Source organism: Galeopterus variegatus, unplaced genomic scaffold (assembly GCF_000696425.1).
Source record: "Galeopterus variegatus unplaced genomic scaffold, G_variegatus-3.0.2 Scaffold2579, whole genome shotgun sequence".
Taxonomy (NCBI): Eukaryota; Metazoa; Chordata; class Mammalia; order Dermoptera; family Cynocephalidae; genus Galeopterus; species Galeopterus variegatus.
The window spans coordinates 88501-115855 of NW_007728690.1; the positions used below are offsets into that span (position 1 = coordinate 88501).

The window sequence follows — 27355 nt, forward strand, 5'->3', positions numbered from 1 at the left end:
GGTGAAAATATACTTGAAATTCTGCAGGGGCACCCATCCTCGGTCATCTGCCCATCTGTATGTGGCACCCTTCTCTTGGGTTTTATGGCACCCAGCCAGCCATCAGGTTTAAGTGGCACCCTCCAAGCCTTTTGCCTTCAGACAAACGTGACATGCATTTACTACATAGTCTCTAGAGCATGTTACACCATCCACCCCTAGGTCTCATGGCTGGAGCCACCAGGGGCTCTCCCTGTTTCTGCTGCTTTACTGTCTCGATTTCTCACGCACAACGGGTTGTGCCTGGAGATGCATGGTTTTCCCCAACTCACCACTGGGTTGGTTGTCTTCCCTGGTGTGAGAGGCAGGAGTGGCCAGTTGCTACACGTCGTCCTACAGGACAATTATCCATGCTTCCAACAACTCTGCTTCCTGCTGCAAATCTCAATCAGTTTGCAGCCTAGTGACCAGCAGCCAGGCTCCAGTCATCAGAAAAGTGGCCCCTAGGTACCACATGCTCAAGGACAGCCACATTTCCTTCCCCTCCTAAGGGGTTTTGGGTTGTAGTACCTGGTCTATGCTGCCTTGCAGTACACTGTGCAGCAACCAGATCCCAGTCAACAGGAAGGTGGTCATAGGGCACAGCATATTCACAAGTAGCCATATTTCCTCCTTCCAAGGACTTTCGGTTCTTGTACCTGCTCAGAATCCTGTTGCAGACTATGCCAATGCGGCAGTCCTGCTAATGTCTGGAATCCTGTCACCATAGCCAATTGCAGAGCTACTTAGCCTGTTCGTGATGCCAATTGTAAAGCCACCCGACCACACCAATTGTCGGGCTCTTTTACCTGCCGGTAATCCTGTACCTACTGGGTCAATTGCCAAGCTAGGGCTGGGTCTGGAGCTCACAGACCCCTCAAGCCCGTTCACAGACTGGGTCACAAACCCTTCACATGCCAGGCTGCATCCCCAGACCCCTCACACACAGGTCTATGAGCTAGGTAACTGACCAAACAGTCCTTGGAAGCTGTAGGTTGGAAAGCATGGCTACACCAGGCGGATGCCTGACGCAGACACCTGCCTGCCTGCTTCAATAAAACTCATCTCTCTCTCTCTCTCTCTCTGAAGAACACAAGAATAGCAACAAAACTAAAAAGATATATTGATGCGCATGCACACTAACTCCAAACACACACACACACACACACACACACACAATTTGCTTACAAAGGATGTGCTAAAATCACACCCAACTGGACCTGAGGCAAGGGCCCTGACCAAACTATTCTATTTTCCCAACATCCATCTATACATCCTATTTACCAGGCATTATCTTAGCACTCTAGAAACAATGACACACTCAATCCTCTTAACAAACCCATGAGCCAGGCACTATTGTCTTGCATTTTGCAGGTAAGGAAAACAAGGAGCAAAGATGTTAAATGTCTTGCCAAAGTCACATAGCTAGAAAGTGGCCAAGCTGGAGTTCCCACACAGACAGCCTGGCCCAGTATTCGTGCACCTAACCACCGCACTGTGCTGCCTGCCAAAGTTGGAAGGAGGCTCACTTTCTGTCCCCTGAAAACATGAATGGTCTTTCACTACTATTCCCACATGGTCCAAAACTCAAAGACAGTTTATACGAAGTCATACCTTATAATGTTTTTTTAAAAAGTGATCGTCAAAATGGTCATGTCAAAGTATCAGCCTGGCAAGTCACAACTCCAGCCCTGGCACAGGAGGAAGCTGAGGGCCAGAGAAGGCATGCGGCTCACCCAAGCCAACAGCACCAGGACACAGTGACAGACACTTGCCATCCACAGCTCTTGCAGCAGCGTCAGGCTATGCCGATGTTGGAAGCTGAGGGCCAGAGAAGGCATGCGGCTCACCCAAGCCAACAGCACCAGGACACAGTGATAGACACTTGCCATCCACAGCTCTTGCAGCAGCGGGAGGCTATGCCGATGTCGTTTCTCCACCCACAACACAGCTGAGTGGGTCTGGAACCTTGATCTGATTCTGGGGAAAGCACAAAATGTCCAGACAAACAGGACATTTCTTGCCTTGGAAGATTTGGCTGTTGCCCCATATGTCAACTTCTGAACCCTGTCCTATACACCCTAATTATTTGCTATCATAGTCATATTTATAGTCATAATAAAAATAACAGTTTTTACTCATTAGTGTGATGAGCCAGAAACTTCTCACATGTTGTCACATTTAACCTTGTAACAACCCCATGAGTTAGATATTGCTGTCCATATTGTTCAAATGGTGTGCAGAGAGTTCCCTTTATTTCTCTACCCAGACATCTGCCCAGCCCCATGGCATGCCAGGCCTGTGCCAGACCCCGGGGGCACAAAGATGAACAAAACCAGCACTGCCCCTGCTCTCATGGAAGTTAATCAGCTGAATTCCACAAATAGTGGTAACATGACCAAGCACATGAGGATCCCGAGGGAGAGGCCGTGGTGCTATGAGAGCATGGAGTAGGGGGTTCTGGCCAGGCTCCAGGTAGGGAAGTTCTCCCTGAGGAAGCAGAGGGTGGGTATGACTTGGAGTTAACCGAACCAAGGAGGTGGGTGGGGTTGGAGGTGGCATTGCGGGAAAGAGCGTGCACACAGGCAGTGGAAAGAAGGATCATGAGACTTTGGCCTTGGTGGGAGTGGGGCACACACCCAGGTTGCTCTTTCCATTGCCATCCCGCCTGCCTTTATGTGGCACAAAGTTCCATGACCCTCTCGTGACGATGATTTCATTACCTACAGGTGAAAAATTACATGATGACAAAAAAAGTATCAGGAATACATTAACCCTTTAAAATTATGTTATATTTTATCAGCTACACCAAATCTACATGTATTTGAGAAATAGTCAACTATACTTATTTACTTATCAATCAGTAGACACACTGGCATGTGTGAGGATTTTATAAAATAACACCATGTCCCTGGCCCACAAGAGTCTGAAAAGGTAGGAACTGTTGGCTGGCCTGTCTGTCTCCCTCTATTGGACTATGAGCTCCTTAAGGGCTGCTCCTTATTTAGATGTCTGGCACATTATAGGTGTTTCACTTCACATGTATTGACAGAGCAGATACATGCATGAATGCTCAGTGGCCTTTCATTCGTTCCACCGATCTTTATTGCATGCCTACTTTTTGCCAGGCACAGGTCTACACCCTGGAGCTGCAGCAGTGAGAAAATGCATGGAGTGTCTGCCCTTATGGAGCTTACACTCTACTGAATCCAGGAACAGTTAATGCACTTTCTCTTTCATCCTTCATTCAAAAGCAAAAAAAGAAAAAGAAAAAAAGGTTACTTAGAGGATATTGTCCTTGATTCTTTTTAATCAATGCAAAGATAACTCTAATGCACATCCCTCCAGACCCCTTTCCTTTCTCATAGTCAAGGGTCCCAGATGTGAAAGGCCACATGCTCCACCTGCCTCCCACATGGCCTGCTAGAAGCTCCATTTGAGTTCCAAGATCAGGGAACTTGCCACTGCAAAGGAGCCCCTTCAGATGTGGTGAGTTTGTCATCACTTATCAAATGCAGCCAAGACCTCTGCATTAGGCCAGCTTAGCACAAAAGTGTCTGGTTCCTTCCTCTTCCCACCATGTGGATTTTACAGCAGATCTGAAGGGGTGGTTAGGAATTCAGGTCATGGAATGCCCCAGACATGAAGACAATTTATAAGAATATGCTTATACCATAAGTAACAGACAAAAGTTGAAGTAATTTATTTTCTTTGAAAATTACATTTTATGTTTCCATGCATTCTCCCAGGATATCCAATGCACAGACTGCCTTGAAGCTACTTGGGATCTATGTACACCGTACATGCACACTCCTACTATTTATTGGGACCAGCTTGCGCCATTTCTACAATCCTGCCTGAATTCTACCTATTAAATATTGTCAGTCCCGGCTGTAACATAATCCTGGCTGAGATTCACATGCAAGATGTAATCTTGACAAGCCATTTGGAATCTCTTCTTAAAAAAAATGTAAAAGCCAGCATTCTTCCAAAGGAATGAATCAGTCTGATAAAAATGTCTACCGGGGAAGCCTAATCAGTTCATATGAGAACTTGTCAGTAGAACCTCTACTTAGACTGTAAGATTAAACCATCTTCATAAATTGTCATTAGAAGGCAGCATGGCCCATTCGGCTAAGATGGTGCTCTCCTATTTCCAGTTAGAAACTCTGGGTTGCATTTATCACATGGAGATGCTGGCCACGTCTGAAAGCCACGTCTGGAATGAGATTAAAAGGATAACGCAATCTCAGCTGCTCACTACCATTCGGCTAAGATGGTGCTCTCCTATTTCCAGTTAGAAACTCTGGGTTGCATTTATCACACGGAGATGCTGGCCACGTCTGAAAGCCACGTCTGGAATGAGATTAAAAGGATAACGCAATCTCAGCTGCTCACTAAATAGTGGCTCATTTTTAACCTGTTAAAGCAGTAGGGCAGCTATGTCCTCTCCCACAGCAGCTTGGAGAGTTCTGAAAGGGTAAACCTGCACTCTACTATTTCTTTTTTCTAAACATCCTTTTTTTGACCTCTTATCCAGATAATCACTCGCTGATTATTTTAAAGGTATGCTAATATTTAGACAAATCCTCTAAGATCTCTGTCAGGTTGGAACAGGAAATGCTTTATGTCATTTTAATGTTTATCAACATCAGTGGTGAAATCATATCGTTATGAGGGAAAACACTTTCAGATGATTTTTTTGATAGTGTTTAAAGTGATTAGTGCAAGGTCAGGACCATGCACAAGGAAGAATTATCTCAACTCAGCCCAGGCTCTGCCAAGTAAGTAGCAACTTCACTCTCCCATCACTTTAAATAGCAACAGTTTCCATCAGAGATTTTTTAAAAAGTTATTTTCAACATTTTTATCTGTCTTCCCTTCTCATAGTCATCCATACTGGTGGGGGAGATAAAGGACAAACGTGGGCCACATTGTCAAAGACTAAGGTTGACAGGGCAGGATTTGGAAACTAACAGGCCTGGTTCCAGTCCCGGTTCTGTCCTTGGGAAAATCACTCAGCCTCTACAAAGTGGGATAATAACATCATGGTCTCACACAGCTGTTACAAGGATCCAGCACGATGTCTGGGACACTTTTGTCGGCCTAGCACCACACAGATAGCATCTTAGGTGACTGATAATTATTTGTGTAATGAATGAATGAATGGATCAATGAATGAATCTTTTCCTACCAAAATGGCAATATTCTAAATTGGGCATTGGCAAACTTTTCCTGTAAGGGGGACAGCCAGTAAATATTTTAAGCTCTGCAAGCCATACAGTTTCTGTCACAACTATTTGCCTCTGTGTTGCTGCATGAAACTAGCCACAGAAAATAAATAGGGATGGCTGTGCTCTAATAAAACTTTATTTACAACACAGGCAGGGGACTGGCTTTGGCCTGCAGGCCATAGTTTGCAGACCCCTATTCTAAAGGCCTAGTTTGCTAAAGACAAAGCAGACCTGACTCTCAAAATAAGTGCTCAGTCATGACTTACACACCCAGTATTAGACCAATAGTTCAAAGGGAAACTAGGAAGTGAGGAGAGGTCAGTCCCTCCCAGGTTCATTCCAACCACGAGCTGCACCCTGTGACACTCCACCACCATTAGCGGGACCCATCCTAGTCTCATAGGTATGCCAGGTCACTCCTGCCTCCCAGTCCCTCTCCTGGGGACTTGCCCATCCTGTAAACAACCCTGCTGCACCCAGTTCCTCCTCGGGACCAGGACCAGACCTGTGGCTGAGGCCCTGGCAGGCCAAAGGCCCTCCTGGAATGCTCCCCTTCTTTTCCTTCTCAAACCAGTGACAGCCCTCCTTTGTCCAGATCCTCAGAGATGGGGTAGGAAGTCTCTCGTCCATGTCTGGGCAGAGACGTGGACACGCAGTTCCTCCTCACACTCCTTACACCCGGGGTACAGAGTTCTACTGTGGGAGATGGAAAGACTTAAGCCAGACCTGCTAAAAGGATGGGTTGGGGCTTTGCTGAGGTAACATTTCCATGTGCTGAGCACCTGTCACATTCCAGGCACTGCCCAGAGCCACCCCTGTGTACAGAGGGAGAAGCGGAGCTCAGACGGCACGGAGGACTTGCCCAAAGCCCAGACTGGGAGCAGGGATTGGCACCCACACTGGTCTGATCTAGGTCTGACCAACTCAAAAGTCCAAGTTCTTAAAAACCACTCTCTGTCCCTGACTGCACATGGTAGCTCTAATCTGCTGAGTGCTCACTGGAACCAGGCTTTCAAATTTAGTACAATTTGCAAGCATTGTACTTATTAACGTGTTTACTTGTTTTTACTGGACAATAAACTCAAAAGAAACTGCTCTCTATGTCTAGCCCAGTCCCTGGTACATTGTGGATGTTTATTATGTATTTGTAGAATCAGTTAATAAGGAAAAACAATGAGGATATAGACAGCAGTAACTATCTGTGCGCCAGGCACTGAGATGAGAATCTGACATACATTATCTCACCGACCCCTCCAACTCTACCAGTTAGTCACTGTTATTTTTCCCATTTTATTGATGACAAAACTAAGGTTCTGAAAAGTTAACCCTTCTGGCCCAAAGTCAGAAAGCCAACAGACGGCAAAAGCAATAATCAAGCCCTTTTCCGTTAGGGCCCTTAACCCAGATTTCTCTTCCATTCAGTTTCCCCCACACAATGATTTCCCTTGTCCCAAGCCAGACAGTGAGCCTGCTGGCCCAAGGCCCCATTCCTTCCACAACAAAAAGTCATCTTTTCTCTTTCTCCCTGAGCATGTTTGTTCCTAGTGTCTGGAAATTGCCCTCACCTATAAAATCAGGATAATTTTCCATTGTCAACACACATCCCGACCTCCTCCATGGGGATTTTGTGAGAATTAACTCCATTTGCAGCCATTAATTAAGTTGTTAAAAGCACAAGTAGCTTTTTCTCCATTTTTACATGGCTTCCCAAATGGTTAACGCTGACTTCTTTCTTGGTGCAAGCACAAGGAGCTCATAACTTTTCAATGGATTATGAAAGTTATTCCCCCGGGGGCTCAGCAAAGCAGTCATCGCTGGGCATAACTTTGGCATTACGTCAGTGAATTCAGTCCTTCCCGAGCTAATGGTGGTTCTTAATAATATTATTGGAATTATTATTACCTACAATTAAAAGGTTGGCCATGAATGACTTACTACTTCAGAGAGATTCCCCAAAGAGTCTACGTTAGAGTTTGCAGTCTTTTCGCCAAAGGGCACCACATGAACAGGAACCAGAGTCCTTGCCCATCCCCCAAGTAAATACCTTAATTAATAAATACACAGCATTCAAATACTTTTATGTTGTTGGCTGGTTACCAGGCTTTAAATTGACTTCCTTAAGGGTGTATAGGGCTGGCTAATCACTACCACTTTGTTCTAAAAACTAAAAGGAAATCAGGAAAACTTCAAATATTTTTCTTTATTTTTACTCACCAAACTACATTAGAATAGTATTAACAGTACAGCTGCAACCTTCACACAGAGGCCCCATCTTACCTTGCTGTAGACAGCGGGTAGCATAGAGTTTGGTGTTGAAGACAATATGTTGAATGGTCCCTAGTAAAAAGCACTACTATTTTTACTCACCAAACTACATTAGAATAGTATTAACAGTACAGCTGCAACCTTCACACAGCGGCCCCATCTTACCTTGCTGTAGACAGCGGGTAGCATAGAGTTTGGTGTTGAAGACAATATGTTGAATGGTCCCTAGTAAAAAGCACTATCTACTACATCTCCCTTGACAGTACTTGAGAGTTGAGAACACCCTGGAGAAATGCCTTGGAAGCCAGGTGAATTGCTCATTGGATTCGTGGTCAGTGAGTTATCTGACTCTGCATATGCATCTAGAGCTGGAGGTAGTTCTCAAAGAAAAAAACAGGAATGTGTGAATTGGGTCCAAGAGGACTTTGGCTGTGCCCAGAATCTGATGCTTAAACAACATGGAAATATGTCACCCACATCTAAGAAGACTAGGTCCAGGTGCTAGAAGACCCCTATCCATAGGGAGAAGTAGTGTTAGTTAGCATGTCCCCAGACCAAATGGACAGAGAAGAGAACTATCTCAAGGTAGGGGCATGAATCTTGGGGATCCAGGCAGAACTTCAGGGAAGGAATTGCTGATGCCAGGGAAGATAGTATATTCATATCCAGGAGGCCAGGGACCAGGACACAAACCACAGAGAAGTCCAGGGAGCTTACAGAAGGGAGAGAAAGGATAGGCTGGGGCCAAAGAAGAAGAAGATGCTGGTACATAAAGGACACATAAATATTTGTTGAATCAATGAAAAAATGAATAAATAATTGGGAGAGATCTAACATCTTGCTTGGCCTGAAAGCTCTGTCAACTTAAATCTATATCAGCCAAGAAAGATCGCCTGTGTGCAATGCCTACTCTAATTTTGAAACATATTTAGAAGAACTCTCCCCTGCTGTTAACTCATCCAAATACAATCCAATCAACGTTACGAATTTATGATCCTTTAGTTTCTGTGGGGTGTGTGGGCGTGTGCGTGCATACATTTAATTTGTGTTTCTAATAAAATTATTTACTTAAAGCCCTGGGTTGCTTATGAGTTTATCAAAAGCAGGAAGCAGATGTTTTCACACTTGGACCAAGGCCGGCAGAGAAGAGGTGGTGACCACTCAAGGTATCACCGCTGCCTCTGATAAGGAGGCAGATCCACAGAGGGCTGGAGCCGCGAGGAGAGTTGTGTCAAACTCAGAGGAAGCAACTTTACAAAGCCTGCCTGGGAAATCTTGTCCTGCCTGATATGAAAAGATGCCACAATTCACAGGTCCTGTGGCTGCATTTCACCTCCCCAGGAGAAGAAATCTGTGGCTGTGTTGGAGTAGCCTTGATTCTTTGTCTGCCTCCTTGGTAACTAACTTGGCCTTCCTGCTTCCTTGATGGCCCGTTCCTGGTCCATCTGTCTTTGTCAAGGAATGAGATTCCTGGCATTTCAACAAGGCTCATGTTCCAGGAATGGCATTGCAGCCTGATCCTGTGGACATTTCTCACTGTTCTTGACATAAATGATTGCTTTCTCTGCCATACCTTTCTAAAGATTCTACCTTATCCACAGCCTTGAAAAGAGAAACCCCACAAACAGCTTGATCAGCCTTAACTTGCAAAGTTGACTATACCAAATTAGGTCTCCCGCTTCAGACAAATACATCTGTAAAGCTGTAGCTTGACTTGGTTCTGAGATGGACCAATGAGCTTCCTCCCCTGGGGATTGAGAAAAAGGGATTCCAAGATTGAGTCAGTCCATGATACGGTTGTGGGAATGTGCAGGCTATGGAAAGGGCACGATGAAGGTGGAGGGAGTCAAACGAGAGGGGACAGAAGAACAGATGAGGAAACAAAAGACAAACATCCTGACTTTGCACTCCCCAGATCCAGTCCTGTGCAGCTCAGCTACACACCTAGCCCTTCAACTCTGTGACTGTCCCTTGCAGGTTTTCAACAAATCCTCCACAGCAGATGCTCTTTTTCCTGCTCATCATTCAATACAGTTTCTTTTTGTAGCACCACCCTGATTTTTCCTTTGGGGAATCACACTTCTTCCCATTCTCCGATCCCAGGGAGGGAGCATGACACAGGGCTAGTCAATTAAAATGTCCTATTTTTAGCTACACATTGATTGGTTCATGAATGGGAATGTCACAAGAGTCAGTGCAATAAGATTCCATCTGGGAGCTTTTTCTAGAACTATTGGGAGAGAGAGGCTTCCATACTTCTGGTGTATCCAAATTGTTATATAAACATCTGCGGCTGTCAGCACTGTTTTTCTTTCTTATGGTTAAGCTGCTGGTGGAAGTCTGAGGGAGAGTAAAATGCCCTTGGGGGAAAGCAAAACCAAAAGATGGTGAAAGACAGAGTCCTAATGACATTTTTTGTCTCCTGGATCCAGCTATACCTGAAGCTATCCTGCTTTGACTTTTCAAATATAAGAGCCTATATATTTCCCATCCTCCCTTTTAAAAAATAGTTGAATGGATGTAAGAGTCCTGACAACTTCGTATCCCATTTGCTTCAGATAGCCTGTATAGGTTCCTGTTCCTTGCAGCATAGGAACCTTTCCTCCTAACCCCTCCCTGCTTTTCCTTCCGCTGTTTTCCTTGTCATGAGAAAGGTGTAAAAGAAGAGCAGAAACTTCCACCTTCTGCTACCTTGGTGCCTTTGTAATCTGTGTACTCACTGTCTAGCCATCTTTTTTCACCCATCTTGCTAGCTCATTAAGTTTCTCAGTTTGATTCAAGTAGTCTTAAATGTCTTCTGAGAGCACAAACAGGGTCGTGAGGGATATTTTACAGTGAAGAATAGAAGTGGTGCCCGTCACTTCCACTCAAATCCCATTGGCCAGAAGCCAGCTGCATGGTGAGGAAATAGAATCTTCCCTTACCCAGAAGGAGAAAGCGCTGGTGAGTAGATACTTTCTGCTGCACTAACACACGCTAACACACCATTGGCCCATAGTAGGCACTCGATGTGTGTTGAACGAATAAACAATGAGGAATATGCACAGCTGGGGTTTGTGGGTACTTCAGAGATTCCTCCTTACACCATCAGGTAAAGAGGAAGACACATGGAACCTGAAAAGCTGTCTTCCATTGTCCTCCGTTCCCAAGAGGAACACGCTCAGTTCAATCTCTTCCCATTCACCCCAGATTTTCTCTCTGGCTCTCATGCCTTCCTCAGACCAGAGGTTTAATTGATTAATTTTGTTTTCTACACTGATACGCTCTCTCCACATAATTTCACTGTGCCATTCCAATGCCATACCGAAGTGTGCCTAATATCCCATTGGGTCAGGTGCAGAAGGGAGACGAGAGGAGGAGCTGACTTGTTAAATCCATATCGCACATGGATTTAGAAGGGTTTTACTCTCGAGGCTAAGCAGTTCAGCAACAGATGAGGGTTACCACTTTACGTACCTGGGTTTATATTTTCATGAGCAAACATGACACAGAAATTTACTCTCGTAAATTTAGAGGAAGTGGCTGCTTGGCTTTGAGAAGCTTTTCTGCAGTGCTGGTCTACCTGTGCTTGCAAGTGGGGCGCTGGGAGCAGGTCTCCCTGACACTAGGCGAGTGCACATTAAAACAGAGTTTGTTTTTGTCCCAGGGTACAAGGCAGGTCTGACTGACAAAGCTTTGTGCACAGCCCTGCAACTATGGGTGTCTTTTAGTCACATATAAGCCTTTAAGCTCTTTATTTTGATTAAATAATAATGTATTTTTTGTCAAAGTGAACGTTATTTTAAAGATTGTCTTGTGAAGCTGAATTTTCAATTTCTCCTTAAGTTATTATTAAGTTGACACAGATTAAAATTAGACATATATTTATACAATAAACTATTTTTCTGGAGGATGAATGTGTTTCATTTAGAGGAGTATTTCCAGAGAATTGGACTGCAAGTTAAAAAATGGATTAGCAATCATTACAGACTCAGAAAGCAACTTTTCAAAAAATAAAAAGGCAGGCTAACCTTTCCTTAAATACTTCTTAGATATTGATATTTCCTTGATTGTTGAAAAGATTTTTCAAAATCTTATTCTGCCTTGAGGTAATCATTATAAAGCATCAGTCATCGTGTGAATACAGAATTCTGGCAAATACAGCGTTAGAAAAAAGAGTCTCTAATGCCTCCTCTAGGGTATGGTTCTGTTTTCAAGGAACTTGTTATTACTTTAGTGAGTTGAATTTTACTGGACTTGAAAAAATTTGTATGCAAATTCCACAATCTTGGGCCAATGACTCAAGCTCTCTGTGCTTCAGTTTTCTCACTTGTAGAATGGAGATGACAATAATTCCTATCTCGTAGGCTCGCTGTAAAGAGTAAATGAGTTAATACACATAACACACAACACAATGTCTGGCACAGAGTAGTTTAGGTATGATTATTTTCTCATTACTTTGTGACATATTATTGAACAAGTGTATCTTTGGAGAAATTTGTGGCTCCCATTTGTAGTAAAATGATACGTGAGTTGGCATCTAATGTTAAAGACAAAATATTTAGGGAAAAATAAATATTAAAATTTAAATACAATTGAGACTCTGAATTACTAATACAAAGCAGCTTTTGCTATAAATATCTGGTCTCTGGGTTTCAAGATACCTCGAAAAAATAATGAGAACCAAATTCACAAATGCCCTCCAGACTCTGGGATGCTAGGATTGGTTAAAGTGTGACTGTGATATGTAATGATTAGGAGGCCTTTGTGGATAGAATAGGGAGGGTCAAAAAGTCACCAGGAGGAAGGTGAGCATGGGAGGGCAGCATGGCCCTGTGCACAGGCCCCATGGCTGGCCAGCCACCCCCAGTTAGAGCATTAGAGAGCTGCCAACCTGTTGGTTGACTTCAGCAAGTCACTGAAGTCTCAGTCGCTCCCTTTTACCATCTGTAAAATGAGAATAATAATCACTTCTGCCCTTCCCTCGACTTAAGATAAAAGAGAATTGAGAACTCTTCAAAAGTTAAGACTTAAAATGTGTAATTGTTCTACAGCGAATTCATTTCTTGGGTAAAAAGGAAAGACTTTGTAAGAGTTACTTATTAAGAAAAAAAGTGTGGTAGGTGAACACACAGAGTTGAACTGATGTCATAGGAAAAGTGTGGGCTTAAGCCTCAGAAAACCCAAGTGTTTGAAATGCAGGACCAAGCACTTACTAACCTTGGGCATGTTACCTGACTTTTCTCAAGGCTCAGTTTTCCATCTATAACATGAGGACAATATTATACACCCCATAGGGTCACTGTCAGGAACCAAAAAGACAAAAGTCTATAACATGCTCTCACACTTAATAGGTGCTTAAATCTATGTGCATGTGTGTGTGTGTCTATATACGAGCTACATATTATGAGATATGTATGATAAATAAATAATATATGTTGGGAGTCAGGAGTGTAGACTAGAGGTTATTTATATTATCTAGTATCTACGATCCACAGATAGACATCAAGAGCATATGTGAATCTCTTGAAATTTACTTTGTGCTTATGAATTTTCTAGGGAGAAAGTCCTCAGTTATCATCATGTTTTCCATCCAATGAGTTCATGACCTTGAAAAGACTAAGCATCACCAGTATAGACAGACAGATGATTAGACTGATGAATACCTTGCTCCCATATTGCCCACTACCCTTAATTCAGAATGTCTACATAGTGGTCATCTCGAGTGAGAACTTGCCCAATTTAAATACACAGATTCTCCTTATTGGAGGGAAACTGGGAAGAAGGCATCTCCCCATCCCCATTTTTACAGGGATCAAAATTTCATAGTAGATAGTAGAAAAGAGATTTGAGACTTTATCTTTAAAAAAGAGAATAAAATTTTTGGAAAATGAGTATACGCATATTATTTTTAATAAAATTTAAGTTATAATTTCAATCTCACTAGTTCTATGAAGAACAAACAATAAAATAAGTGTATATTTATTTGGCCCCCTTTTTCCCAATTAGGTGGTATGAGGGCATGATGTGATATCCTTTACTTTCTTCAGTGTAGTCATTGAAAGGGTGACTTTTGCAAAAATATTTGAGACGTATACCATTTTTCCAAGGACCTGTTGTAAGCCTCTAACATCTAATATCCTTTACTTTCTTCAGTGTAGTCATTGAAAGGGTGACTTTTGCAAAAATATTTGAGACATATACCATTTTTCCAAGGACCTGTTGTAAGCCTCTAACATCTAATCATGCACTTTGAAGCTTCTGGGCTGTCATCATGCTTACTGACTTTTCTCTTTTTAATTGATAAAAAGTTATCTTCATTCATTAATGAATTTCCATGTGAGACAAACCTGGTTTCCAACGTCCCTTTCATTAACTTGATAAAACCTTGCATCTTTTGAAAAATTTGCTGCTTCATTTTGCAAGTGTTGTGCAATCTATTTTCACTGTGTTTCTGGATGCTGAAAAGATCCAGATAGTCCAGAAAAGACAGATGCACAAAGAGTTGACTCTGACCATAGTGGGAGGCCCAGCATTAAACGGGGAAGGACGTCTCAGTGCGGCTAATTTGATAAGTGGTCAATTAATTCGAGAATGTTTTAGTGTTATGACAACTTTAGCTTTCCTGCAGCCTTTTAACTACCAGCCCTGGATAATGAATTTTTGGATAAGAGGAATCCAAGGGGAAATCCCTGGATAGTTAGTACAAACTGGTACAATGGTGGTGCAGGGAAAGGAGGGCCCTTTCAATGTCTTCTCCCATAAAAGCTGAGTTGAACATAGCGGCTGGTGAGGGGGAAATAATACATTTCAGGCAACTGTAGGTTAAATAAGCCCTTGAGGATCAGTCCATGAACTCTACTCTAGTGGAAAATGAGGCCCACATTCCAAACCAATTTCACAACGCCCCCATCCCCCTTTTTAATAACAACCCACTTTTACGTAGGGGATTGCCTATTCTGCAATTCTGTAATAGTGAATTTTTGCTTATTGTGTTTCTGGATAACAAGGTGTGCCTGTTTCTTTCTTTGCATATCAGTTTGCAGAAAGTAATTGCCCTGCAATTCTTAATCCAACCCGTTCACGCATTCCTTTCTGTATTGTTCCAGTTTGTCATGTCTGAGCTGTCACCTGAGAGCTGATCTTCCTTTGCAAAAACCCATTCAAGAAGCATCTTTATCCCTCAAGATGTCTGGTGCAAAGATACAGTGTTTTGACTGAGCTAGCAAAACATTTACAGAGCATACTTTCCCAAAGTACTCTTATGTTACTTTCTAAGGAAAAAATCTGTTTGTAAAATAAAATGGTGTAATTTAGATTCATGATTGTTTTTCTGGGAAGGGAGGGGGTTGTCACTTTGGAAATATAACCTGCTGAATAATAATGCTAATATTTGTTCCTTTTTACCAAAATTTTATTGTGTGCCAGATGCTGTGCTAGGCATTTTACAGGCACAATCGATTTTAATCCTAATTACTTTCCCTGTGAGGTTTCTCCACTAGTGGAAAGTAAGCTCCATGAGGACAGGGACTTTTGTCTTTATTGCTGCATTCCTGGTGTCTAGAACAGTGCCTGGAACAGAATAGGCACCCAACAAATATTTTCTGAATAATGAATGAATCCCCATTTTATAGATAGGAAAACCGAGGCACAGAGAGGCCAGTTACAAGCAATTTACCTATGGTCACAGAGGTAATAAGTGAAAAATAAGACTTCAAACAAAATCTAATTTTAAAACCTACAGTCTTCAAAGATATGCTCCCTTTTCTATCACACACACACACACACACACACACACAAACACACTCTCTCTCTCTCTCTAACCCTCCCCACCCCCCAGACATGAACACACTCGCAAAGAGGCCTGTCCAGCTCATCCTCCTCTTCAGCTCGCCACTAGTCAATTGCTGAAGGACACGTTTCTTGTTCCTCTTCCCCCTCCTCGACCTGTCCTCTTCCAACAAAAATCCTCTATATGCTCTTCTATTGGCAGTTTTCACTAGTATTTGGTGGTCTCCCCTTCCCAGTTCTGGTTCCGTGGGCTGCAACACCCCCTGCTCCCCCACGAACTATTAATTATAACCACCACAAAGTCTACACCAGTCCAGGAGAGAGGCTGTTTGGCAGCAGCTGCGAAAGCTGAACTAAGTTATTTGGGGATTAATCCTCTGCTGAATGTAGTCTTACAAGTAGGGCTTTGGGGGGAAAAAAAGATAAAAGGAGCTAATGCTGCTTGTATAAAAGTGAACTTATATATAACACACACACAGGCACACCCACAAATATGTTGACTGAAAGTTAAAATATGATTATCAAAGGATAAGAAGGACTTACATTGTAATGTAAAACATTAAGAAATACGTCCCGGCTTTCTGTGTTCTGCAGGATACAAGTGTGCTCTGAGCCAAGGAGAGTTAAAAAAAAAAAAGAGAGATAGCAAATTGAAATATCTTTAGGTAGACTTAAATACAGCTTCAGAGATTATAATTCAGATCAAGGCTAGAGCTCCATTTCAACATTCCTTAACTGCTAGTAATATAACAAAGGCCTGCAAATTGGGAGGTACGTCTGCCTGGGAAGGGATGCTTATCTGATCTCAGCCCATCTTTCTTCATGTTTCAATCCCAGAACAGCTGCCCGCCTCTTGGAGAGAAACTCAGCAGAGGCAGCACAAACCCCAGCAAGCTGAAAGTGTGGCGGCTGGGGGTCCAGCTGCAGCTGCCCGCTCCACCCTGTGTGTGCGCTGGCGGGTGGAGCTCGTGTGGACTGCTGCAGGGACGGCCTGGTGGCTGTGGGCAGCCAGCTGCCATGGCCTGCCATAGGGTACTGCTGCCTACTTGTACCCTGGTGGGGGAGGGACATGGGAAAGGGAAAGACAATAGGGCCACAGAAGGTGGTGGCTGAACAGAGGCATGTCTGCTTTCCTCCAGGGCCAGGCAAGCTTCCAGAAACTGGGGGTGGGATGGCGGTGGGATAGGGGGTTATCCTTCCCTCACAGGTTCATTCATTCACTCAACTTCCATTTGTCCAAATATTAATAGAGCAAGGTGATACAACAATCAAATGCACAGACTTGGAGGACAGACTTGGGTGGGACTTCCAGCCCCTCCAGGAGCTGGCTGTGAGCCTTCTGGGGAGTTACTAAACCTGACCAAGCTTCATGTCCTCATCTGTACAAGTAGGATAAGAACACTGCCCACACCTTACAGGGCTGCAGCCAGGAGACTATGAGTTAATGCAGATAAAAACTACATGCTGCCTGGAGCATAGTAAGTGCTCAACAGACAGGGGACATTAGGACGAGGATGGCAGTTATGTGGGACCCACAGAAATGTGTCTTGCAGATAGCTGCCTCTGAGGGTCACTTGAGAGACCCCCAGTCTGCATGGTTGTTGCTGAGCAGATGAGTCTCACACACGAGCAAGAAGATAAAATGTAAAAAAGAAAAGGTCCAGAGAACACCCCATGGAAAAAGAGAGACCCTAGGACCTAGAGCCTGTCTACCAGAAGAGCACCTTCTAGCACCGGCCAAGAGCAGTCTTAAGGGGCTGGAGCACACAAATAGCTCCAAGTGGGCCCTCAAGGGAAAGAGGCTGTTTCTGTCCTCATGCTTCTCCAGAAGACAGTCTTTGTGGGTCACTGCAGGGCGGGCAATAGAGAAGAGGTGAGAGTGGGGCAGAAGAGGGGGGACACACACCACCAAGACACTGGACAACCTGCCACTCTGTGCCACTGTTGAACAAGGCTAGGCAACCAGAAAAGGCTCCCTATCGTGCCCCATCTCAGACCCTTGGGCTTATCTCACAGACCAATTCCCTGAGAGGGTCCTAAAGAGCACAGTTCTATGAAGTGTCCTCCCCAAAGCAGTCCAGGGACATGTGCATAATTACATCTGTGACATGCATCAGTCTGTATTTCCCTTTTGGAGTCTGACAGTGCTCATTAGCATAGTAAAAGCTCTGAGAAGTCCTGCAGTAGACAATCACTTAACTTGTTTTTTCAAAACTGTCCAATCCTGGAATCGATTTTTTTTTTTTTAATAATGCCTATGTCCCAATCCTCTCATTTTATCCATAAAGAAGTGCAGGTCCAGAGTGAGGGAGACTTTCCCACAGTCAGTCAGGAGCAATGCTGAACCTGACTTCTAGCTCTGGTGAACAGTTCTTTGCCTTCCTCCTCCTTTCCCCCTGGAGCCAGGGCACCCCCGTCATGTGCCACTGCTCTTTGGACTAGGCGGTGACAATGCTGACACTTCTGTCAAGCAGAAGTCATTCAAGGTGACTGCCTTTTAACACAGTACTAAAAACAAATCACAAAAGCCCTCTCTGAAATGTCTGATGGGGAACAGATTTTAAATCTACATCACTGGAAGACATGCAGGTGGGTAAAGAGGGAAGCAGGGAGGCAGGGAGGGGAGGAACACAGGACTGGGCATCCCAGCTCCAGGGTCTGGGCCAGCTGGTCACATGCATGGACGCTCCCAGCCTCAGCTTCCTCACTGTGGAACAAAATGATCAGGTTGTCTTCTAGTTCTGACTGTTTATGATTCTAAAGCAGAAAGGCTTGGTGGAATTCAGGTTGACACCTAGCATTCTGGGGAGCTCCAAATCCACCACTAAAACTCCACTCTCACCTCGTTGATTTTTATGCTTCTCTGCCTCCTTGCCCATGTAGCATGGCCTCTCCTGCTCCAAATCCTCCCATGGCTCTCTATATCTCCTAGAAAAACATTCGGTCAGCTTAGTCTAGCTCACAGGCCCTGTGCAAATTGGCTACCACCCACCTTTCCAACTCCACCTCCCACCACATTTCCCCACTTCTCATTTGATCGCCACCTCCCTGGCCTCCTTTGTGCGGGCTCCTTCTCAACCCAGGTGTCCCCTCCTCACATCAGTCTTTCAAAACCTTTTATCTGAGGTGGCATACTCACCCTTGGTCTCTTCTACTTCATTTCCTTCTTTGTCCTTACCACGATCTAAAATCATTTATTTGTTTATTTACCTGCTTAATTTCTGACTCTTCCCAAGAGAACGTAACATCTATGAGGGAAGAGTATTGTTTGCTGCTATATATTTACTGCTTTTTTACTGGGCACAGAGACTGACAAAAAGTAGGTGCTCAATAAATTTTAATTTACTGAATAAATGAACAAACTCTCTGTCACGAAAAATCCTTCTTATCCCTTCAAGATCCAGGTCAAATAAAGCCTTCCCTGAATCATACAGGCAACACTGAAAAACCACCCTCTTTGTTTCATTCTTACAGTCCTTCATGGCTCCTCTCAGAGGATGTCGTATGCAACTCTGTCCTCACTGCTTTGAGGGCAGGGACCTACATGTGCCATTCTGTAAGTCCTAGGACTTTGCCAGAGCCTGGCTCTTGGCAGGTCCTCTGCAGTGCTTAAAGAATTAGCGAATTGCTCTTCCAGAACCAAAACGTCTCTGTACTCACACCATCAGGGATTTGCTTTCTCTCCAGGAGAGATCAGCCATAGCATTTTAAAGCTTACATTTAAATTATTTACATCTTTCTGTCCATGAACATTCCCCCAAGAGAAAGAGCATCTGGAAGCCACGTGATCTAGTGGAAATTGCACTTAGTGGAAGGCCTGCATCTTGGGTTCTAGTCCCAGGCCTCAGCTGGGGGATCTTGAGAGGGACCTTTCACCTCTCTGACCCTTTATCTCTTGAGTCTATGGAAAGGGTTGAAAAACCTGGTATCTTAATACCCTCTCAGCCCTTGTTTGGACTTTGTGTCTCAGGCCTCCATACTCTCCCTCTCGCAGCCCATACATGGGGTTTGATAAGCATTAAGTCTGATAAGTATAGCCAAGCAAGTATTTTGACAAGGAAACCTTACACACAGAGAAATAGGAGATCATCCGTTACTCTCTAATTGGTGTTTTAATTCAGACTCCATCTGCCATGCATAAGCTTGTACCAAACGAGGAGATTTTCATATCTGTTAAAGATTCAGGACTTTTCACAGATTGCAAAAAAGTTGAAATTGCAGCAGCTCCAAACCCATGGTGCTTCATTTTACCCAGCCTTGCAGATTAGTTTCAAAGCCTGCTTGTTCAGCAAACATTTCTGCTGGCCTGGAAAAGCTCTTCAGTTCTTCCCAGTCCCTACCAGGACTGCAACACCCCAGCTGAGGAGAGGGATAAGCCATTTTCCATTCCTGTGAATATTTCAGGGCCTGAAGCCTGCCTTCTTTCAGATTCTGTGGGCCTTTGCTAATTTGTATGACAGCTTCAATGTAAATAGGACACATCTGCATGGGTTAAAAAAATAGCCACTCATTGTAAAGGGCAACACGGTGTGTTTATTTATCATCTACAACTGGAAATCAGGTTCTGTTTCTGGTCTAGAATAGCTGATGGTTTGCGACAACCTCTAAGGCATTTTGGAATAGTTTTAGTTGACTATTGTCCTTAAAGATTGTTTACACTCATTTTATTTTCCTTTTTTTTTTTTAACTATCTGGCTGAGAGAAGACAGAGAGCCTATGAAGGTGGATTCTTATGGACCAAACCCCTGAGGCATACACACCTGACCAGACACCTGCTGTCTGCTGGTGATCACACTCATCTTCCTACTTCTTCCAACCACTATATGCTGGGCAGGTACTTAGTGCCAGGTCAAAGCTTCATAGGCATACTCTCGCTTGGTCCTCTCAACCACCCTAGGAAGTGCATGTCATTGTTCTGCTTAGATAAATGAAGAAACTGAGGCAGAGAGAGAGTTAAGTACATTAAGTCCATGCACTGGAAAGTATCAGAATTGGTATCTGAGTCCATGGCCTGTATTCTTAACCATCTACAGTATTTTGCAATAGCCTCACACTTAGCTACCAAGCTGGGCTGTCAGTCAAGGAACACATACAAGCCTAAAGTTAAATCTTGGTGGTGGGTAAAGGAATTCATTCGAGAAAAATAACTCAGTGACATCTTTAGTTTTACCCAGACAGCCTGTTATCTCTCTTGAATTTCATTATACTATACATATATATTACTCATGTATATACCTATTTAAAACCACCATTTTTATAATCATTTTTTTCATGAATTCCTCCATAGTCAATTTTAATTATATTGAATTCAACAGGTAAGGTAATGAAATATTACTCCTTGTTGCAATAATGATAACAGCATCAGCTGTTTTTGGTTGCTTACCATAGGCTAGCAATTTGTAAAGCAATCTAAGAAGTCACCATGAAAATTTTAACAAATTATTGTGATCTATCAAATGAGCACCACAAAGCAATGAAAAAGATTATTTTAATGTGGAAAGATTTCCATAATACATGAACTGCAAAAGAGGGAATTATAGAATAATTTGCATAGTACAAGCTCAATTCTTATAAAAATGTATGTATGCCTGTGTGTGTGTGTGTGTGTGTGTGTGTGTGTGTGTGTGTGTGTGTGTTTGAACCTGGAAGAATCTCTGGAAGGACAGAGAGGGAGTGGATTTGGAGATGTTGCAGGGGGAACTTTCAGTTTTCACTTCGTCCTTGTCCAGTCTGTTTATGAGAATGTATTTTTAATTTAAAAAGCAATCAAGATGACATTTAAAAGTGTTCCCAGCCAGCTGGCACAGACAGCTCAAGTCACCACTGGCGAGCTCTACCTGGTAGTTCCTGCCATCAAGGCCACGTCTGCCTTCCTGGATGGCCTACACCCTGTCTAGGAATGCCCACTCCATCTGGGGCAGGCCAGCCCAGATAAATCATGCCCATCAGCTTTCTTCATGCTTTTCAGCCATGCAGGTCTCCCTTCTCTTTCTCCTCATTTCTCATTAAACTGCCCCATGGCCTTGCCCTCTGCAGTCAACAAGGTCAAGATAGCTGGGAACAGATTGCACCCCAGGAAAGGGTGCTAAACTTGGCCCTCTTGATGAGGAAGCTTGCTCCAACTCAGCTGATCAGGAGGAGGTCAAAAGGAACACACAGATCTCAGCTCCTTAGTTAACCAACCCCCAAGACCGATTCCTCCTTCACCCCAGGCAGTCCAGTAGAGCCACCCATGCTAAGCACGAACACTGGCAAGCCACATCCCCTTGAATGCTCAGCCTTTTGGAAGGCGTGCTGCCTGGCCTATCAGCAGGACACATATTGGGTGCTGGGTGACAGCAACTGCCAATCAAACAGATTTTCCACAAGAGCTTCCTTCCCCCGAGTGTTGGGAATGTGGTTTCCAATCTGACTTTCATGTTTCAGGGCTGAAGTTTCAAGGATGCATCTGGACAAAATATGCTTTCCATATAGGCCAACGATTTATTTATTTATTGCTTATGACATTGTACTTGGCAGCTAAGGAGATATAAAACAATTTGAATCACTCTGCAGAAAACGGTTGCAGAGTTGCCACTGGAGACCCCGGTAGAAGATAATGGAGGAGAATAGAATCTCGCAGATCTTTCTCTAATTGACAGGCAGAGCCTCTAGAGGCAGGCATGGCAAGAGGGCATTCCTGCTAGGAGCTCACATCTCTTTCCAGCCTCAACTTCTGCTTTGGCACAAGAAGGAAACCAGAGGCAGGTGTTGGAAGCCTCATCTGACAGGACACGGGGAGCCAGTGCGAGGACCTTTGCCATCTGCCCCTAATCACTGAGGTAGATGATGCTTAGAACACTTGTTAATGTGGTAGCTGGTGCTGACTCTGCTTCCTTCTGCCCCTCTGCCACTGACACTGCAGGTGCCCCACCCATGGCCTCACTGCACAGTCCAAACTACAGCTACCCATCACATGCCTTTTTTGCCTTTGGGCCCCTCTGGCCTTCAAGGCTTGAGCGGCACAGGCTTATGGCAGGTGAGGAGTGTGAGGGTATTGATGTCCCCAGGGAACAGCCAGCAGCCAATGACTGACAGGAGTGAGTACATACATATCCCAGCTCCCTCACCCCAGGATGGGGTGACTCAGGGTCTACACTGGCTCCCAGAGTTCCCAGCAGGAATAAGCTCGAGTCACCAGTCACCCACAGTGGTGACTCAATAATCCCCCTTTTATCGACTGCTTTCCTATCCCTGTCCCACTCCTCACAGCCCCATCGATGTTTCCTGGGATCACATTCCCCTAAAACTGCTTGTCCTGCTTCCTTGGGATCACATTCCCCTAAAACTGCTTGTCCTGCTTCCTTGTCATATAGGATCTTCTTCTGGGGGAACCCAAACTCAGACATCTCCTACCCCAATCCTGCTGAGAATTTAAGACAGAGATCAAAAATGAAAGCCCAAGACTGTTTCAGGTTCATAGGCCAGTTGGTGTCATATAGGATCTTCTTCTGGGGGAACCCAAACTCAGACATCTCCTACCCCAATCCTGCTCAGAATTTAAGACAGAGATCAAAAATGAAAGCCCAAGACTGTTTCAGGTTCATAGGCCAGTTGGTGGACCTGAAGAATGTTTAAAAGAATTTAAATTAGTTGCTATTATGTAAGAAATGGGAAACTTCACAAAGAAACCTAGATTCTTAGCTTTAATGAAAAATGCACAGAAATGGCTATACTGGGTCTTCATTCCTTTATGGCATGTGGGGTGGGAGCTGACTTGTGAGGCCTCTTTAGCCAGGCCTGAATATGCCGTCCAACCCCTCCCAGCTGACCCATTTCCCTCATTGACATTTCCAGTCTGGACCCTGTGGACAGTTGGGTGGACGAGCCCACCTGTAAAGCCAGGTGCTCTCTTTCTTTAAGACACCCTGCCTTCCTGATGGCCTGTGTCACTGTATGGAACACTCGGGCCTGGACCATACATAGAAAAGTATGTGGTCAGAGGGGTGTGTTGTGCCAGGCATGCAATGGTATCAGCAACAAGAGAGTCACTAACAGCTAACAAGGTTGGCTATGTCAGGTGCCCTGCTAAACCCTTTGCATTCTTTTTTTTTCTTTTTCATTTTAGTCCTCATAGCCACTCTGTGAGACAGGTCCTGTTATTGTCCTCATCTTTTACATANGGACAGTTGGGTGGACGAGCCCACCTGTAAAGCCAGGTGCTCTCTTTCTTTAAGACACCCTGCCTTCCTGATGGCCTGTGTCACTGTATGGAACACTCGGGCCTGGACCATACATAGAAAAGTATGTGGTCAGAGGGGTGTGTTGTGCCAGGCATGCAATGGTATCAGCAACAAGAGAGTCACTAACAGCTAACAAGGTTGGCTATGTCAGGTGCCCTGCTAAACCCTTTGCATTCTTTTTTTTTCTTTTTCATTTTAGTCCTCATAGCCACTCTGTGAGACAGGTCCTGTTATTGTCCTCATCTTTTACATAAAGAACTGAGCCTTAGAAAGGTGGAAAGCTTATCTACAGAGCTAGGAATGGTGAAGCTGTGATTCAAGTTCAAGTTCATTTAACTCCTAAGCACATGATGTTCTTTCTGTCTGCAAAGCTGCTCAGCCTCTCTCATCCAGGCATAGATATGTACATGAGAAAGCACTTTAAACGGTTGCTGTGCTATCATCCAGGCCTGGCCTTGAGTCTGGCAGGTTCTGAAACCTGCCCTATCAGCACACAGAAGAAACTCATCTCCAAAAGGGCAGCTTCCAAAGTAGCCAGCTCCTGTGTAGTTAACATTGTAAATTAGGAAGACTTATGATTATTTTATATGGAGAACTCTAACAGATGTATGGACCCGACGCCTTGCGAGCTTCTAACCAACCCAGTCCCTCCTTGTAGGAACTCACAAGGGAAACCAAGTTAGACTCTGAAGGCCAGTTTAAATTACAGTGACATTCAACCATCATTGCAGAACCTGGAATGCCTGCCTACACGTGGCAAGAAAAGTCCTCTCTTTACAGAGACACCCTCTAGGGAAGCAGAGGTTTTAAAAGAGAGTAGGAAAGGTCATAATGAAGAAAAGCATGGCATCCCCAGAACTCGGCGTGTTGGCTGAAGCAGGCCCAGGGGGAGTGGTGGCTTTCATGAGAAGAATGACTGCTGGATCCTGTGGCCCCACCTTCTCTCCCAGCTCCCCAAAGAGATGGTCTGGCCACCTCTGGCTGTAGCACCCATCTCCTGGAAAGTGCTAGGATGTCCATTCCCAAGACTCTCCTCTTTGACCCCCTTGCTCTTTGCTTCCATGGTTGGCTGACACCTCTTCTGACACACCATTTATTCTTTGCTATCAGGACATTCAGGCAGCTAGCCCTAGCCTGGCTGGCTGGAAGCCGTCCTGGCTCTGTAGGGCAATTTCGCAAATCTCGACTCTGATCCATTCTATTTCGTTTTCATGGGTATAAGATCTTATTTCCCTTATTTCAAAGTCCTTGGGGTGGGAGGGAGTCACCTCACCTGCTCTGCTATACCCAGTGTGTTTTCTTTATGCCTCCATGACCAGAGTGTGAGCCACTCAAGGGAAGGAAGCAAGAAAGCAGGGTGGTGAAGACACAGAGTCTGAGGCCATAGTAGACTATGACTCACTCTTTCACTATTATTATTATATTGAACATATTTCTTTACCTCTCTGGTCTAGGTTTCCTTCTCTATAAAATACAGATAATTATTTCTAATTCAAAGACTTGCTGTAAGGGTCAAATGAAATAATCTGTGTAAAGTGCTGAGGAATGTCTGAAAACAGGAAAGTTTCAATAAATGGAACAATAATAATAATTACTATTATGGCTGTGATTATATCATGCCTCGTGTGTTCCCTACAGTTCTGAAGTATAACTCCCACCATAGAGCTTAACAAATACTGGCTTAATTGACTTGAACCAGGACTCAATAATGGATGAAATTTCTATTCATCTGCACTTAAACTGGCTTATGGAAAAAGGCATTTGTTGGCTCTTGTAATGAAATCATTCAGACTATGCTGGCTTTGGGCACAGCTGAACTCAGGGTCTCAAATGATGTCTCCAGGGATCTGTCTCTGCCTCCACCCCCATATCTACTTTCCTTTTCATTTCGATTTAATTCTCAGGTAGTTCTCCATACTGTGGCCCTCTGGCCCCTTGGACCCCAAACTTCATCATTCCAGCTTCCAATTCCATAGAATGAACACTTCTTTTTCAACAGCCCTAATGCAAAGTCTCGAACTGAGACTCACTGGCCTAGCTCGGTTACGTGCCAATCAAGGAATAGCTCCCTCTGAGTGATCAAGTCCAGGGAAAGTGGACTCTGATTGGCTGGCTTGAGTCCTGTGCCCATACCTGACATGGTACTGGGTAAAAGGTAACTGCACCAGAACTGTCTGAAAACAGGAAAGTTTCAATAAATGGAACAATAATAATAATTACTGTTATGGCTGTGATTATATCATGCCTCGTGTGTTCCCTACAGTTCTGAAGTATAACTCCCACCATAGAGCTTAACAAATACTGGCTTAATTGACTTGAACCAGGACTCAATAATGGATGAAATTTCTATTCATCTGCACTTAAACTGGCTTATGGAAAAAGGCATTTGTTGGCTCTTGTAATGAAATCATTCAGACTATGCTGGCTTTGGGCACAGCTGAATTCAGGGTCTCAAATGATGTCTCCAGGGATCTGTCTCTGCCTCCACCCCCATATCTACTTTCCTTTTCATTTCGATTTAATTCTCAGGTAGTTCTCCATACTGTGGCTTCAGGGTCTCAAATGATGTCTCCAGGGATCTGTCTCTGCCCCCACCCCCCATATCTACTTTCCTTTTCATTTCGATTTAATTCTCAGGTAGTTCTCCATACTGTGGCCCTCTGGCCCCTTGGACCCCAAACTTCATCATTCCAGCTTCCAATTCCATAGAATGAACACTTCTTTTTCAACAGCCCTAATGCAAAGTCTCGAACTGAGACTCACTGGCCTAGCTCGGTTACGTGCCAATCAAGGAATAGCTCCCTCTGAGTGATCAAGTCCAGGGAAAGTGGACTCTGATTGGCTGGCTTGAGTCCTGTGCCCATACCTGACATGGTACTGGGTAAAAGGTAACTGCACCAGAACTGCACAAACTGAAAGAAGTTCCCTAAAGAAAGTCTGGCTGCTGGTATCAGGAGATGGGGAGGCAAATAATGGGTGGACCAAAGCAGCAGATAGCTGTACATCACTGCCAGGCACTGAATATATCCCACACACTTGCCCACGAAGGTCTCCCTCCCCCTGCTGCAGAACTATAGTAGTAAGAAGAGGACTGAAGGACTATCACTGTAAGTGGATCCGAGTAGCCCTGATCTGTCAGCCTGCCATGGGGCTTAGCCATAGCAGTGACAAGTGTTTAACCAAGCAAGTGCTACCAAGCCCCAGGCCTGCAGGATCTTCCAGCCCTGTCGCAGCTGACTGGCAGCCCTGATGTGACATGTCAAGACCAAGAGTCAGGACACCTGTCAAGACGTCACAGCATGTCAGGGCACATGGGGTGAACAGGTTACAGCTGCACTGACCCTTCTCCAGGCCCACAGAGCAACCTGCACCTGCCACCTTCAACACGCAAGGCATCTTTCTCCACAGAAAACAAGAGCATGGGAGAAAAAGCAAGCATTTGAAACTGTGTATCAGTTCCTGTTTCATAAGGGGTTAGGCTTTGTTTTCCTTAAAGCTTTTGTTCTTCTGTCAGCATATTCAAAACAACCAAGAGTTACCTGCTCTGAAATCCCCAAGTTGCCCATCCACAGAGGTGCTCCCAGCTGCCTAGTGCAATAGAAGGAAGATCTGCTTCCTGGCTGATCCCCTACTCCTCAGGCCTCTCACAGGTAGCAAACTACAATCCCATCTCTTCTCTGCTGACCACAACTTGGGCCTGTCCACTCAGAATGATAGCTGGATGATGCCCTGGCCAAGTCGGGCCTGGCAGTCATCCTGGACTCACTCATCTCCCTCCGCCACACCACCAAATCCCATTGACCCTCCTTCCCAGGTATCTCTGGAATCCAGCTCCTCTTCTCTGTC

General features: G+C 44.4%; 1 protein-coding gene across 1 annotated transcript; it reads right to left on the bottom strand.

Annotated features, from left to right (window-relative positions):
• Positions 1–1754: 1754 nt before the first annotated feature.
• On the bottom strand, positions 1755–26977 carry LOC103598355 (the record flags this gene model as incomplete). Its single annotated transcript, XM_008582350.1, is given in 5 exon segments — positions 1755–1998; positions 2687–2741; positions 26376–26445; positions 26447–26580; positions 26662–26977. Coding segments are annotated over 5 exon segments (819 nt in total), but the record flags the coding sequence as incomplete, so codon positions are not given.
• Between the last annotated feature and the right edge of the window lie 378 nt (positions 26978–27355).